The following is a 17,077-nucleotide window of genomic DNA, read 5'->3' as shown; positions in this document are numbered from 1 at the left end:
AACGTATAAATAAACATCTAGAAGACGGCTATATGAAATCTTCCTCTATTTTTTTTTTTTTTTACTTTTTTCTTTTTCAAATTCTCCTGGAAAATAAATTAGCGAGTATGTCACTGTACAGTCTGAATACTGACTCCGGAGTCACGACAATCCGTCTACCTTCATCCTAATCCTCGTCTTCATCTTCTCTCTGCTTGTTGAGGAACACAGCAGCGCAGGAGCTCATGGCTTCAGAAGGGAAGAAAAGTTTTTTGTTGTTTTTTATGTTTGTTTTTTTTTTTATGATCGATTCTGTTCCTTCCCATAAAAACACATCTGAAACGTTGATTCGTTGCCTGGTTCGGGTGATGACGCAGGTCAGGATCCGTGTTTGGCTGGAAGGATGAGTCAGTGGTGGACGCCTGCAAGAGAATAAGAAGAGAAGAGCGATTTAAATTCTCAGTCGTTCACATGAGTTGTAATTATTCCATCATTAAAGGAGCGATCGGGAATTTTAGCTCAAGTCACAAACTCAAAAACGAACACCTGATGAGGGCGGAGCTTTCTCCATCAACAGGTAAGTGTAAACAAACGTCCGCTTGTTCTGATTGGCTGGATGGGACATGTAATATTTAGCATTTCTTTGTTTTCAAAGCCTGGGAGTTGCCATAGAAACAAGGAGCCTGATCTTTGTATGTAATGTTGAGGATTTGTAATCCCATGTAAACAGGATTAGATTACGCAGTCGAACGTTTTAGAAAATCACACTAAATAATTAGTCGTTAAAATCTATAGTGGTTTTGTTAGTGAAAATATTGTGCAAACAAAAACAACACAAAATTAAAAATTTCCGCTCGACTCGATTTCAGTCTTAGCTGGAAATGTGAATAAAATTGTAATTAGTGTTAGAATAGGGGGGCACGGTGGCTTAGTGGTTAGCACGTTCGCCTCATACCTCCAGGGTTGGGGGTTCGATTCCCGCCTCCACCTTGTGTGTGTGGAGTTTGCATGTTCTCCCCATGCCTCGGGGGTTTCCTCCGGGTACTCCGGTTTCCTCCCCCGGTCCAAAGACATGCATGGTAGGTTGATTGGCATCTCTGGAAAAATTGTCCGTAGTGTGTGATTGCGTGAGTGAATGAGAGTGTGTGTGTGTGCCCTGCGATGGGTTGGCACTCCGTCCAGGGTGTATCCTGCCTTGATGCCCGATGACGCCTAAGATACTGTAGTCACAGGCTCCCCGTGACCCGAGGTAGTTTGGATAAGCGGTAGAAAATGAACGAATGAATAGTGTTAGAATAAATATGTAAATTATGTTTATTTATTAATTTTATTGTTTTTTTTATTCATTTTTCTTCTTAGGCAAGCGATTAGTGATTTGTGTTTTCTACAGACCTACGTGTTCAGGTGCCACAATTTCCATAACATCAGCGAGCAACAAAGCGATAATTGAATCCATGCAATCTTATGCAAATTAGCTACAACTTCATAAAGAGATTAATTCAACCAAGTGTCTTAATTTCTCAGTTAAATCCTGTCTTGATAACTTTAGTTCCTACGTTCAGTTTGATCCCAATGACTCTTCACCTTCTTCTGAATCTGTAGCATACGAGAAGGTTTGGAGGAAAGTACCAGAGAATGTGGCGCCCCTGGTGAGAGTTTAATGCTATTACAGTTAGCTTGATTTACTGATCAGGACGTATGATCATTCAAACATAATGTATCAGTTTAACATTTAAATCAAACATACAGTTGAAACACTAGACATCGATTAGTCTTTTATTTTGTTCGCGTTTCACTAGCGGATGTAACGCTAGACCGGTAGACTGTCCACAAGAAGGAATAACAGTCACAGCGGCTTCATGCTCACATAAAAACAAATAAAGACAACACGAGCAGCTGGTAACTTCCTGAAGTAGCTTAAACTACACCACCAAGTTCTTTAAAGGAGCAAAAATAAATCAAAATGCGCTAAATTTGGTTCATTTCTAAAATCATAATAGCAAAATGAGCAAGACTTTCTTTACTATCGCATACACATAAAACTTTCAAACTGTACAAAACAATAAAATAAAAACAAAAAAGTTTTGATATCTTATTAGCAGAGATGTGAAATATGCCAAATGTAATAAAAATCAAATCATGCACCATTAGTGGTTATTATTTGACATTTTTGTGGACACATTTTTAACAGTGACATTGAAGACTAAAGTTCTAGGTCTTGTTCTAATGACCAGAAGATTCATGAGTTTTACATCCCTGAACTGCCAGAAAGCCCCTGCTGGACCCTTGAGCAAGACTCGTAACCTTCAAATGCTCGGTTTGGACTGGATCCTGTCTCACTCAGAAAGCATCTGCCAAATGTATAAAGGCGAGTAATAAGACAGCACATAAATCCTCTAGAGCCATGTTAATAACATGCCGTCCTGCCATATCGCATAATCACCTCGTATTTTTCAGTTTCAGGACCGAAACCAAAACATGCCTGGTCATGGGAGAGCGACGCTACTGCTACTGTAAATCTCTTTTAGCCTTGGACTAGATTTAATCACCTCAAGCATCTGGAAATCTCACTCGAGAAAGAGAGAGAGAACAGTACAATACTTTGCACACCCTCAGAAGAAAATGGTAACGTATATATATACACACATTACAGAACCGTGCATAAATATTTACCCCTTAATAGTGTAGTGTTTCAATGTTTAACTGAAAAGAACTTTATTTAATTTATACATCATTGATCTACACAAAATATGTATTCATATTGAAATGGGGGAGGGGGAAGTAATACTTTGCCAAATTATTTACAAATAAAAAAATGGAGAACTTGTATAAATATTCACCAGCTTTTGATTTGAGTCTTAAAATTAGTTCTCTTGGAGTCAGTTACCTTCAGAAGAGTCATAATTCGATGCCTGTAGTCAGTTAAAGTGTCACACACTCACTCACTCATTTTCTACCGCTTGTCCGAACTACCTCGGGTCACGGGGAGCCTGTGCCTATCTCAGGTGTCATCGGGCATCAAGGCAGGATACACCCTGGACGGAGTGCCAACCCATCACAGGGCACACACACACACACTCATTCACTCACGCAATCACACACTACGGACAATTTTTCCAGAGATGCCAATCAACCTACCATGCATGTCTTTGGACCGGGGAGGAAACCGGAGTACCTGGAGGAAACCCCCGAGGCACGGGGAGAACATGCAAACTCCACACACACAAGGTGGAGGTGGGAATCGAACCCCCAACCCTGGAGGTGTGAGGCGAACGTGCTAACCACTAAGCCACTGTGCCCCCAGTGTCACACACGATCCATATAAATACCTGGAAGATCATTAGAGCAAAATATTTGTCTGATTTTTACAAATCTTCCTTCATTATCAGAGGTAACAAAAAGCACTTGACCGTATATATGTAGTGTAAGTGGCGTAGGCTGTGATAGTAAAAGACAAAAATACTAATATTATACACTTTTCCTTTATAACCGGCATTTATAATATTTCCATTGTTCCACAGTGGAATCATGACTGGGGGGGTGTGCAAACTTTCGCACTCACATCACAAATGAAAGACCTTCATCAGTTTACTGGAATGTATCTATAGGAACAAATGGTTCATCCAGACACATGAAAATAAAAAACATAAAGTATAAACGTACAAAACTCTCGGGGTCTGCGTCAGAGGTCTGTGTCTAAAAATATGACTCAAGTCAGGAGACTTCAGGACAGAATATGAGGTTGAAATGTGTAATATTCAATTAGACATACATTATAAACTGGTTATTGATTGGACGTTGATTAATTGATAATAATCCTGATCTTAAACCCTGATACTGACCCTGATCCTAATCATGATCCTAATTCTGATCCTGGACCTGATCCTGACCATGACAATGAAACTGATTTTAATCCAGACCCTGATCCTGATTTCAATCCTGATCTTAAACCCTGATACTGACCCTGATCCTGATCTTAATACTGACCCTTATCCTAATCCTGATTCTAATCTTGATCCTAATTCTGATCCTGACCCTGATCCTGACCATGACAATGAAACTGATTTTAATCCAGACTCTAATCCTGATCCTAAACCCTGATCACGGTCCAATTCCTAATCCTGATCTTAATCCTGACCCTTATCCTAATCCTAATCCTAATGCTGATCCTAATCCTGATCTTAAACCCTGATACTGACTCTGATCCTGATCTTAATCCTCATCCTAATCCTGATCCTGACCATGTCAATAAAACTAATCTTAATCCAGATCCTGATCATCATGTTCCTAATCATGACCTACACCTTGATACTGACTTTAATCCTAATCCTGGTCCTGATCTCTTAGATCACTTATCGCAAAGATTTTTGTGTATTGTGTAAAAAGGTTGTTGTACATTTTCTTCAGTATATAGATGCAAAAAGGAAACAGAATATAAAATATTGCAGTGTTTAAAGGGACGTACCATAGAAGTGACAGGTTTTTATGTACTGAGTTCCTAATATTAATAATTTAGAATAAGTCAAGACATGGTGGTTAATGGAGGTCAGTAGTACTGCAGTCATTGAATGTGGAGGTGATGGGTGTTTTGTGTCTTGTGTGTTATCAGGTAACTATTTAAACTACCTTTATGTGTGTTTCAGTTATCTAAAAAATCTGAACTCAAATGTTACCTGAAAACGTCAAACCTTAAAATCTCTCCTCTCACTGGTTACGACATTAAATAATTACATGCAATTTCACTCAGAGAGCGGCGTGTGTGTGTTTGTGTGTGTGTGTGTTTGTGTGCGTGTGTGTGTGTTTGTGTGTGTGTGTGTTACTTACAGTTACAGGAGCCAGCGTGTTTGACCTCGAGGACGAGGCCTTGCGAGCAGGCGGCCCGATGCATCTCACACTCACTGCGGTAGGTGGCGTTGTCGCTGGCACACACGCTCTCTCCGGGTTGACTCTCAGGACACTCGCTCTCGCATGCGGCGCATCGTCCACGACTCGTCCTCGTGTCCCACAGACACTTCTTTTCGTCTGGACAGCTGATGTCCTCACACGAGTGGGCATCTGAAGATACGAACAAATCAGTTACACCGAGGTGAGCAGACATTCTTGATTTTTGTATCATGGGCGAGATAAACAAATTTTCAAAATAAGGATTAGTGCAGCATGCAGTTTTTAGGATTGAGGATCAGTCTCATCATGATGAATGTCATTACATGGATTAATCCCCAATCAGAAAACCTGTTGATCCTGATCTTAATCATGAACTTAATCCTGACCCTAATCCTAATTCTGACCCTGATCCTGACCCAATCATAATCCTAATTCTGATCTTGATCCTGATTGTGATCGTAATCCTAATCCTGACCCTGACAATGACCCTGATACTGATTGTGATCTTAATCCTGATCCTGATAATAACCTTCTCCCTGAGTCTGACCTTAATCCTGATTCTGATCCTAATCCTGAACCTGATTCTGATCCTAATCCTGAACCTGATCTTGATCCTAATCCTGAACCTGATCTTGATCCTAATCCTGATCCTGACTGCTTATTCTTCCAGTCTTACCTATGCACTTGCCCTCATAGGCGACACCGATGGACCTTCCCAGAATGCACGTGGCTCGTCTGAGATGGCAGGCACTGGGGTAAACAATGCCATCGTTCCCACACAGGTACTGCTCAGGTGAAGTCACTTCAGGACACACACGCTCACAGATGACACAGTAGGCGTTGTTGTTCTGATCCACCACACAAGACGAGCTTCCCGGGCAGTGAACATCATTACACGTCTCTGTGAGGAAGTGAAGTAGGATGATAACATGATAAATAATATCACAGTCTGGGATTAGCATTAGCTACCTTAATTACTTCACTTGGATCGAGTTGGACTGCAGCGGAGAAGAGCGGGTTATGTTTCACTTCACTTTTGTACAACTTTAATGTATGTTATAGTTTTTACTGCTGACTAACAGCAGCTGATCCTCAAATAACAACATATTATATCATGATAAGATATCAATGTGTTCCAATTACAGTTAAGAGGTTTGTGAGAAAGTTGTGTAATGTGAGTTAAATCATTTCTAATCCTAAAGTTTGAGACTAAACGCAGTTTGGATTTCGAACAGATCCTAAATTCTTCATTAATCCTTGATTTACTTTCTCCACAGTTGTAAGTCCACAGGTGTTAGTACTCACTCTTGCACTTCCCCTGGTACTGGACCACCAGGTTGGGGTATCTCCTGCACTTGGCTCTGCGGAGAGCGCACTCGTTGCGGTATGTGGTCCCGTCCGAGCCGCACACCGGGCCTTTAAAAGTGTTATTGGAGCAGTCTGGAGCGCACACGCAGCGTGGTTTGTTCCTTCGGTTCAGTTTGCATTTCTTCCCAGGACCACAGTCCACATTATCACACGTCTCTGTACAGATCACAGATCAATCGCTCAGTTAGTCAATCCACTAATGAACCTCTCTAATACTGCTGTCTGGTTAAGTACAAACGATTGCACACCCTTAAAACAGTGTGCTATGGTTCACTCTCTTCCTACAATCGTAAATACGAAAAACACATCAGAGTACAGAGTACAGATGTTAGACGCTGTCATTTTCAGATCAGGGCTTTTTTTATTATTTGGCTCGATGTATTGGATTGTAGGTTTGTCTCGATCCAGATGATCACTCCACATTCTCCTTTTTTCCACTTGTATAACTTGCAAATTAGACATTTCCTTTAAAAGATACACTATTAAAGGATGCAAACTGCTGCACTAATGTTCATTTCAGTCAAAGAAAAGAAAAGAAAAGAAAAGAAAAGAAAAGAAAAGAAAAAAGAAAAGGAAAGGAAAGGAAAGAAAAGTGCGTGGCGTACCTTTACACGGTATGCAGTTTGGCGCGCCGCCGTGGATCAGCAGCCACCGGAATAACGTGTTGCTGGGAACGTCCTCCTCGGTCCATGCCATCCCGAGCCTCTCGCTCCTGCAGCAGTCCTCTCGGCTCATTTCAGACAGGTAAAGCATCTGACAGCGGCCGTTCTTCCCCTGCTCGTACCAACAATTCCCAGCTGGGGAGAGAAAATCACGAGGAGAAATCATTTCTCAACTGGGACTTTACGCATGAAAATGAGCTAAATTTATCCAATTATGGAAAACACGCTCAGCTCGGAGCAGACCTTGGATTTAAATCAGGTGCTTCTCATCAGGCTTAGCTGAGGGGACGAGTTTGTCCCAATCCTGTTATTTTAGGTACCAAACTGTACTATTTCTTGTTGCTAGCAATCAGTTAAGTCCCATCATGAGTACTGAGAATGTGCAACTCACGTGCTTTTACATCAATGGTCCTTAAGTTCTAGTATTGTGTCTTAAATTATTTATTTATTAAACTATTTCTAAATATACCTAAAAATGCAAAACACTTTAAGTACCCTTTATAAGCACCACCACTGCACCATGAAACAGTACGCTTTAGTTCTTTAATCTACACTGCAAATCTATATTTTCATTTGTGTTTCTTTTTTACAAGCCTTACACAAAAGGAAGAAAGTCCCTGCTTCATCAGTGCTGCAACTTTACACAGTTTGCAGTTTAGAACAAAACAAAACACGTTTATAGTAAAAAGCCCAGCAACAAGAACAACACACTTTGGTACCTTTATTTTTTATAACAGTGCAATGGACAACACATGGACATGGAGGCAGTGAAACAGGAAACGCCGAAAGTTAAGCATTAATAAAGGGACTAAAACGTCTTCAGTCTTCACTCTCAGATGTAAAGGAACTAAACTGTTCTTTGTTGGGTTTTTTTGGTACCATCATATTGGTACTTTTATTAATAATTTAAGGCACATAATGAGACCTTAAGTACCACGGGTATAGCTTTAAACTTTACTTTACAGCTAATTAAAGGTAACAGCGTGCATTTTCACAGACAGAAAGAGCACATTGATGATATCACACCATGGACAGAGACGTACAGAAGTGTAGTTTGGTAAAACTTAGAACAGGGTGAAAATGAAACCAATACAGAAGAAAAAAAACACCAATTCAGCACTAAAAATTGTGTTCCATTAAATTATATTCTACAACATCGTGGATTTGCTGATATTGTGCAATTTCTTCTCTTCTGCTACTGAAAATGTGGATAAAGTACTTTTTTATAAAAAAACAGTTAAGGTTCATAATTGGAGTGTTTTAGAGTAAAGTTTTAAAGACCAGGCATAAGTTTTATTACAAAGCTGCATAAGACACTTGACACTGTACAAAAGCCCGTTCACGAAATTCTGAAATGCAATTAAAATAAAAACACAAAATAAAATCATACAGCCATTGCGCACGTGCAGCCGGTGCACACACACATACTCACATACACACACATACACTGTTGTATGCAATATTGTGTAAATTTTCATCACACAATCACAGGGTTCTTATAAACTTGTGTGAAAGTGATAAAAGATGAAAAGATTAACTAACAAACAAAAACACATTATCGGATAAACCCTTCCTTGTGTAATGGTGCTCTACATTCACTTTCCCTGCTGATGGAACCTAAAGGGTTTGGACCTTAAAAGGTCTTCAGTTCATTTCAGAATGTTTTAAAGTAATAAAGAAATTTGGGGCAAAAAAGCGAAAAAGTTACAAGTGCGCATCTGATCAGATTATAACAACACGCTGAAATGTGTGTAAAGATGTTTGTCAGATTTCTTGCAGCTCAGGATTCACATTTTCCTGCGTTTCCACATGACAGCAGTTATAACGCGTTATTACCGTGAACTCGATGCTCGTCAACGAAGTGCGCGAGCCAGAGGACAAGCAGCGACGGAAAGCGCAGCATCCTGATCAGCACTAATCCTAATCTTAATCCCGATGCTGATAATCCCGGTGTGCTCTTCCTCACGCTGATCACAGCCCGACTGTCATCCGGCTCACATCCACTCCCGCTTTTTAAATCTATAAGAGCGTCTGGGCTCAAGGGTTGCCAGATTGGTGCGACTTTATGAGTGAGCAATAGCCTAAAATAAATAAATAAATAAATAAATAAATAAATAAATAAAACTCAGATCGCTCCATCACAGATCACTTAAAACTTTGCACTCAGCTCGAGTTAAAAAAAACCCCTCGATTTATAAAAAAATCCTCATTAATTATCCAAGGATCTGTTTTTGTCTGAGAGTGTGGGGCTTAAAATTAACATTACAGTAACAGTGTTCAGATGTGAAGGTGAAACTTTGTCACAACTGCAGGACTGATAGGTTTAATGCTTCTCTTCAGGCAACTTCAAGAGAAAGAAGAAAGAGGCTGGTGAGGGACCGACCATTTATAGCTCCTATAACCTAAATGAGAACTGGGTTTGTGAAAGAAGTGACAATTTTTATTTATTTATTTTTTTAAATAAAATGATATAAACTAATTAAAACCCTATTTACTGTGCTTCCATAAAGACTCACAACCTTTTGATCAGAAACTTTTGTTTTCATGTATCTACAGGATCTAATGAATCTTAACCACTCTGTTAGAATTTAAATCAAATTATAAACGAACAATAACAGCATTTAGAAGCTGGTCCACCTAATCTGGCAACCCGATTTTTAGTAGGCGGGGCTCAGAAAGTTGCGCTGGGCGGAGTCACGAGATTAACAGCAAACATTTGAGTTACATTTATGAAGTTAGATTCTCACTGCGACTTGTTGCTCAAAGAAACGCTTTGTATTATTATTATTATTATTATTATTATTATTATTATTAATAGTATTAGTAGTAATATAATAATATTAATAATAATAATAATAATAATAATAATAATAATAATAATAATAACAATAATAGTTTACCTAAAGGTGTGAAAAAAGACGTGTTTAATATTTAGTTCACTAAGGAATTAATAAATATTGGGGATTTAAACCAAACTGGTCCAAAGTGCGCTTATAAATTATGAGAATAAAATCAGAGTCTATGTCTCCCTCTAGCGGTCAAACAAGAGTTGTGCGTTAATAAAAACAATTCATTACATATTATAATGAAACAGCTTTTTTTTCACAAATGCTACCGGGTTACCAAAATCACCCCTCACTGTGAGAAAATACAGCATTGCTTGTAAAAGTTTGCATAACCAAGATGCCTTTATTTTACAACTTTAACACAAATAACAGAATTCCAACAGGATAAAATATTAGCTAAGAGCTCCATCTAGTGGCCAACAAGCATGGTTGATTAAACAGGGCTATAAAACATCTCACAGTACAGACTGATGAACAGCAGCACAAACTTTACAGTGATGGTTTCTCTGGGTGTTTAAATCATCAATCCTTTATTCAAAAATGTTTTATTACATCGTGGTTGAGAAATATGAGCAGTTGTATTTTTTAAGGGTTTTTTTTGGGGTGGCTGTTTTAGCAAAACAATAAATAAATAAATAATCAGTTTAAGGATTAAATATCTAATTATATGTAGGCTCTTTAAAATATTATAAAATAGTATAATTAGTGGACACTGATATCATCAGACATATAATAACGAAAATCCCTAAAACACGTCATACACCTAGGTATTAATGACGTAGATAATCAGAATTATAGCTTTATTAATGTAATATGTTCAATGTTACAGGTGTAATATCTGTAATTGGGCTGCTTGGTTCAGCTAAATAAAACCTGCAGTTGGGTTAGAATGTGGTATTTCTGGTGAGGATATCTGGCAACCCTGAGAGTAACCGACCAAGCATTTTGTAGGTGCGCGCGCGCCTCTAAAAACAACTTCTATTCATGAATTCCGAGGTAAAATCAGTAAAACTACCCCCATAAACACGCGTGTACACGTGAAGTCTAACTGCTCTGACATTCTGCACAGCTGTCAGTGGGATGTTTTAACAACAGACAGGCCATGTAGCACTGTTAGCATGTTGCTAATCCCTCTGTTTACTCAGGTGACCGTGTTGTACTTCGCAAAAAGTGCCGAATTAACGGGAGTGAAATCGGAGGTCATCAGATTGAACTCGGAGCTCACGAGCCTTCAGCTGTGGCAGGAACTGGAGAAAAAACACCCAAAGTAAGTCAATTATTTATAAAACTAATAAATAAACACAGAAACGCGCGCTCATGCAGCGTTCAGTGGCGCATCGGATTTACCGTAAATACACGTTTCGATTCCTGAACCGACACGTTTCGAGAGCTGAACCGACTCATTAGTCACAACGACTGTTTATAGAAATTATATTTTTACAACAAAGAAATAAAAGTGGATTATAATTAAATGCACAAAATAACATTTTAAAGGCAAAATCTACGAATTACTTGTTCTTTGTAACAAAAATAAAAAGCCCTATGAATAGTGTTAAATATAATGAACTGTAAGTTTTTAATAGAATATTTAAAGTTTAATATTTGTGCTAAACATAAAGCTTTATATAATTTACTGTATTAAATGTGTGTAAATTATGAAAGGAACGACATTTTTAATTACTAAAAATAAAACTATAATGATGACAGAAATATCTACATTTTCTCTCTTTTGTTGGTGAAAACAATTCCATTTTCCCAGAAGGTTTCTGTGTGAGTGTATTTGTGCTGCAGTGTGTGTGTATGGTGTAATGTTGAGGTGAAGGTGTATGTGTGAGTGTATTTGTGCTGCAGTGTGTGTGTATGGTGTAATGTTGAGGTGAAGGTGTGTGTGTGAGAGTGTATTTGTGCTGCAGTGTGTGTGTATGGTGTAATGTTGAGGTGAAGGTGTGTGTGTGTGAGTGTATTTGTGCTGCAGTGTGTGTGTATGGTGTAATGTTGAGGTGAAGGTGTGTGTGTGAGTGTATTTGTGCTGCAGTGTGTGTATGGTGTAATGTTGAGGTGAAGGTGTATGTGTGAGTGTATTTGTGCTGCAGTGTGTGTGTATGATGTAATGTTGAGGTGAAGGTGTGTGTGTGAGTGTATTTGTGCTGCAGTGTGTGTGTATGATGTAATGTTGAGGTGAAGGTGTGTGTGTGTGAGTGTATTTGTGCTGCAGTGTGTGTGTGAGTGTATTTGTGCTGCAGTGTGTGTGTATGGTGTAATGTTGAGGTGAAGGTGTGTGTGTGAGTGTATTTGTGCTGCAGTGTGTGTGTATGATGTAATGTTGAGATGAAGGTGTGTGTGTGAGTGTATTTGTGCTGCAGTGTGTGTGTATGATGTAATGTTGAGGTGAAGGTGTGTGTGTGAGTGTATTTGTGCTGCAGTGTGTGTGTATGGTGTAATGTTGAGGTGAAGGTGTGTGTGTGTGAGTGTATTTGTGCTGCAGTGTGTGTGTATGGTGTAATGTTGAGGTGAAGGTGTGTGTGTGTGAGTGTATTTGTGCTGCAGTGTGTGTGTATGATGTAATGTTGAGGTGAAGGTGTGTGTGTGAGTGTATTTGTGCTGCAGTGTGTATGTATGATGTAATGTTGAGGTGAAGGTGTGTGTGTGAGTGTATTTGTGTTGCAGTGTGTGTATGGTGTAATGTTGAGGTGAAGGTGTATGTGTGAGTGTATTTGTGCTGCAGTGTGTGTGTATGGTGTAATGTTGAGGTGAAGGTGTGTATGTGTGAGTGTATTTGTGTTGCAGTGTGTGTATGGTGTAATGTTGAGGTGAAGGTGTATGTGTGAGTGTATTTGTGCTGCAGTGTGTGTGTATGGTGTAATGTTGAGGTGAAGGTGTGTATGTGTGAGTGTATTTGTGTTGCAGTGTGTGTATGGTGTAATGTTGAGGTGAAGGTGTATGTGTGAGTGTATTTGTGCTGCAGTGTGTGTGTATGGTGTAATGTTGAGGTGAAGGTGTATGTGTGAGTGTATGTGTGCTGCAGTGTGTGTGTATGGTGTAATGTTGAGGTGAAGGTGTGTGTGTGAGTGTATGTGTGCTGCAGTGTGTGTGTATGGTGTAATGTTGAGGTGAAGGTTTCTCCTGCAGGCTCTCGGCTGTACGCGGGCAGGTGGTTTTGGCCGTTAGGAGAGAATACGTGTGTGTGGGAGAGCAGGTTGTGCGTCTGCAGCACGGAGACGAGGTGGCTGTGATCCCACCGCTCAGCGGAGGCTAAAACACACACCACAGGTTCTTACACACACACACACACACACACACACACACACACACACACACACACACACACACACACACACACACACACACACACACACACACACACACACACACACACACACACAGACACACACACACAGACAGAGGGGGAAGTCGTGGCCTAATGGTTAGAGAGTCTGACTCTTAACCCTAAGCTAAGGTTGTGGGTTCGAGTCTTGGGCCGGCCACGACTGAGGTGCCCTTGAGCAAGGCCCCGAACCCCCCCAACTGCTCCCCGGGCGCCGCAGCATAAATGGCTGCCCACTGCTCCGGGTGTGTGTTCACGGTGTGTGTGTGCACTTTGGATTGGTTAAATGCAGAGTATGCATTCTGAGTATGGGTCACCGTACTTAGCTGTATGTCACGTCATGTCATGTCACTTTCACTCACACACACACACACACACAGACACACACAGTTAAACTTTCATCTGAATTAAAGTTAGGTTTGTAAATCGTTTAAAATTTTACACCAAAATAAACATGTAGGATGCACACGCAGTGAACTGATACTGAAAGTGTTTTTTCAAGTCAGTTGTTCCCAATAAATATAACCAATATGGAATATGGTTATATGGAATGAGTGAACATGTATACAACATACATTATGTATGTGTGTGTGTGTGTGTGTGTGTGTGTGTGTGTGTGTGTGACATAAGAAGCAGTAATGGAGGATGGACGCGGTCTGGACCTGATTAAACTCACCACAGACAAACTCTCCACCGATGTTGTATCAGAATCAGTGACATGTTCCTCTTGTGGAGCCATTTCATTATTCATCGGTAGGAAAACATGTCGGATGTGTTGATTTTTTATTTATCTTGTCTTGGTCAGCTAGCAGTATGTTGTTTGCTACTGAGTCGACTCTTTGAATAGACACTTTTATTTGATCGTTGACTCACTCACATGAGTCATTTTGTGTTTCCCCTCTGTGTTATTTAGACTTAACACTTTTGTATAAATCTCTTTGTAACATCTGAGCAGTTCAAATAGCGTGAACAATGAGACGTGTTTGGCTCAGAGACGTGTAAACGATTCAGCATGATACAGATTAAAGTTAATTAATTTATTAAAATGTAAGAAAGATTTGATGGATAAATTTTGGCCAAAATATTTCCCTGTGCTTTGTTCTTTAACAACTTTGACTTGTTAGGGGGGAAAATGCAATGAGTTGTTTGTGTATCTGGAAGAGTCGACTCTTTTTGGTGAGTCGAATCAGTCGATCTGACTCGCTGAAAAAAGCCATCACTAGTGTGAGAATTTCTGTGTATTTTATTTATCATGTGATATGTTATTAAGTTATAAATGTGTGTTTCAGGAACCACCAGAGATCATTTTGAGGGAAAGAAGGTGGTTCGGCTGGAATATGAAGCGTACGTGCCCATGGCGGAGTCAGAGATGAGGAAAATATGTGCTGAGTTGAGGAGAAGATGGCCGACGGTCCGACACATCTGCATCCACCACAGACTCGGGTGAGCAGCTGCACAGCCCATAATACTTTAAGGAGGAAGATGGATGTGATGCAAAGCGTCTGTATCGCTACTGAAATTGCAGCTCATCTAATGCAACGATCTCCACCTTCAAACTTTAGGTCCCTCCCCCTACCTGAGTCTGAATCATACAGAGTCAGGCACCACATCAGGACGTCTGTTTTCCTGATATTACACATTACACTAATTTGGTGGCTATAAGCTTCCATTAATTGTTTTTCTTTTAATATATATATATATAGTTATTTTACAGAAAACATCACCATCTCAATGATTTTTAAAATGCAGAGCTTTTCAAGTCCCAGTGAATGAGCTGTTGCTATGGAAACAATACCTGGTTTATTTGTAAAAAAAAAAAAAAAAAAAAAAAACTGCAAAAAAAAAGTAATAATACTTCAAATTAGAGCCGTAATCTGCTATTTATCTCTAATTAAAACTGGATTTGTACTTTTTTTAACCTATCTGTGTGTGTCTGCCTGTGTGTGTGTGTGTCTGTAAACACGTGTGTGCGTGTGTGTGTCTGTCTGTGTGTGTCTGTAAACGCGTGTGTGTGTGTCTGCCTGTGTGTGTCTGCCTGTGTGTGTGTGTGTGTGTGTGTCTGTAAACATGTGTGTGTGTGCATGTGTGTGTCTGCCTGTGTGTGTGTGTGCGTGTGCATGTGTGTGTTTGTGCACGCGTGTGTGTGTGTAGCGTGGTTCCTGTTACCGAGGCCAGTGTGATTATCGGCGTCTCGTCCCCTCACCGCAGTGACTCTCTGGAAGCCGTGAAGTACGGAATCGACTCTCTGAAGTCCACCGTCCCCATCTGGAAAAAGGTTCGCCTTCAAACATGAGCTACATCACAGAGCTGCTGGATTCTGATGAGTCAGAAGGTCTAGATCAGTCTTCTGTAACAGCGGCCGTGACCGTAGTGTAGTTTACTGTCACGGTTATATTAATGCACTTGTTCTTTATGATCGTTTCTATAGCAACAGCTCACAACGTTCTGGGATGTTGAGTATAAACAGGTTAATGTTTTCTCTGAGGAGATGTTAGTTAATATTTCTAAAAAGAGTCTCCAGAGTCAGAGTTAAAACTTTTTTTTCCTTCATTTTTTCAGTTTCAAGATTTGCAGCTTGAAGATAAAGAAAAGTGTTATTATTATTATTATTATTATTTTTATTTATTTATTTATTTATTTATTTATTTATTTATTTATTTATTTAAAAAAAAAACTTTCTTTTGGTCATTCAAAAATTAATAAAACTTCTCTTTGTAGATAACCTTCAGCTCAGTAACAGTGTCTGTGCTTCATCACGCCACCTCTCGCTGATTAGTTTCCTGAATCAGTGACACACTGAGTGTTTTATTCACTGCTTCTTCTTTGTCTATTTTTAGGAGATCTATGAATCAGAGGAGTCGTGCTGGAAAGAGAACAGCGAGTGTCTGTGGACAGGAAGTCGGGACGAGAGACAAATGACTTGACCTTTGGACTGTAAATGGCTCTGGGGATTTTATCTGGAGTCGAGGGAACGGACCGAAAGCTCGTGAGAGAGACGAGGATTCTTTCTCATTTCTAACTCAGCAATTTTAGAACTAATTACAAAAATATATCTAGGTTTAAGAAACGGTTTTAAATCCATGAATCAATCCAAATTCAGTCCAGAAATAGAAAATGAAAAACTCTTGTACTGCATTATATGAAAAATCTACGTTGTAACGCAAAATGTGTACATTCTTAACTCTCATTTTATTTTGTCTCCTAAATGAACAACTGTGCGCTGTTTTAGTGAAATAAAACACAAAGTCCAGCACTTTTCCCACTAGTTTTCACTAACTACAACTAATATGGTGAAATCTACAGAATCACACAAAACCTTTCTTTTAAAAAAAAGTTAAGAAAATTTAATCTTAAACTCGCAGAGATAAAAGAGATCATGCTGAAATACGAGTGAACCTAAAGTACTGCAGTTTACATAAGGATCATTATTAGCAGTTTAGGTTGTGGGATTTTTTTTTAACTACTCTCACTCACTCTCACTCATTTTCTACCGCTTATCCGAACTACCTCGGGTCACGGGGAGCCTGTGCCTCAGGCGTCTCAGGCGTCATCGGGCATCAAGGCAGGATACACCCTGGACGGAGTGTCAACCCATCACAGGGCACACACACACACTCTCATTCACTCACGCAATCACACACTACGGACAATTTTCCAGAGATGCCAATCAACCTACCATGCATGTCTTTGGACCGGGGGAGGAAACCGGAGTACCCGGAGGAAACTCCCGAGGCACGTGGAGAACATGCAAACTCCACACACACAAGGCGGAGGTGGGAATCGAATCCCCAACCCTGGAGGTCTGAGGCGAACGTGCTGACCACTAAGCCTTCGTGCCCCCTTTTTTTAACCAAATAGACTTAATTATTAAATGAATTCTTCTACAATTTAATGTCAGCTGTGATTTTATCTCTTTATAAAATGGTTATTTAATCTGTTTAATTATTCTGGAGAAGCTTTAAAAGAGCATGGATTTTGATGGTATGGCTGTCATACCCGAATTCACCACAAGG

General features: G+C 39.7%; 3 protein-coding genes across 3 annotated transcripts in view; 2 read left to right on the top strand and 1 right to left on the bottom strand.

The window, feature by feature from the left end:
• fstb (follistatin b) overlaps positions 1-8,879 on the bottom strand; it is a 10,244-nt gene extending 1,365 nt beyond the window's left edge. Inside the window, exons 1-6 of the mRNA XM_060895767.1 lie at positions 8,730-8,879; positions 6,837-7,028; positions 6,169-6,387; positions 5,540-5,764; positions 4,804-5,034; positions 1-401 (exon numbers count right to left, since the gene is read on the bottom strand). The exon at positions 1-401 is cut by the window's left edge and continues 1,365 nt beyond it. Of these exons, the coding sequence (XP_060751750.1) occupies positions 388-401; positions 4,804-5,034; positions 5,540-5,764; positions 6,169-6,387; positions 6,837-7,028; positions 8,730-8,796 (948 nt within the window). The 5' untranslated portion in view covers positions 8,797-8,879 and the 3' untranslated portion in view covers positions 1-387. The remainder of the gene's footprint in view (positions 402-4,803; positions 5,035-5,539; positions 5,765-6,168; positions 6,388-6,836; positions 7,029-8,729) is intronic.
• Positions 8,880-10,627: 1,748 nt separating this feature from the next.
• LOC132862967 (molybdopterin synthase sulfur carrier subunit) lies at positions 10,628-13,009 on the top strand. Its single transcript, XM_060895419.1, has 3 exons — positions 10,628-10,735; positions 10,885-11,006; positions 12,869-13,009. Exons 1-3 carry the CDS (start codon positions 10,724-10,726, stop codon positions 12,993-12,995), a joined length of 261 nt encoding a protein of 86 aa, XP_060751402.1. The 5' UTR covers positions 10,628-10,723; the 3' UTR covers positions 12,996-13,009.
• A 688-nt stretch (positions 13,010-13,697) lies between these two features.
• On the top strand, positions 13,698-16,314 carry LOC132862966 (molybdopterin synthase catalytic subunit). Its single transcript, XM_060895418.1, has 4 exons — positions 13,698-13,817; positions 14,354-14,507; positions 15,216-15,339; positions 15,902-16,314. Exons 1-4 carry the CDS (start codon positions 13,703-13,705, stop codon positions 15,986-15,988), a joined length of 480 nt encoding a protein of 159 aa, XP_060751401.1. The 5' UTR covers positions 13,698-13,702; the 3' UTR covers positions 15,989-16,314.
• The last annotated feature ends 763 nt before the right edge of the window (positions 16,315-17,077 follow it).

Source organism: Tachysurus vachellii, chromosome 20 (assembly GCF_030014155.1).
Source record: "Tachysurus vachellii isolate PV-2020 chromosome 20, HZAU_Pvac_v1, whole genome shotgun sequence".
Classification (NCBI taxonomy): Eukaryota; Metazoa; Chordata; class Actinopteri; order Siluriformes; family Bagridae; genus Tachysurus; species Tachysurus vachellii.
The sequence above is the reverse complement of the archived record's forward strand: the minus strand, read 5'-3'. Positions and strand labels throughout refer to the sequence as shown.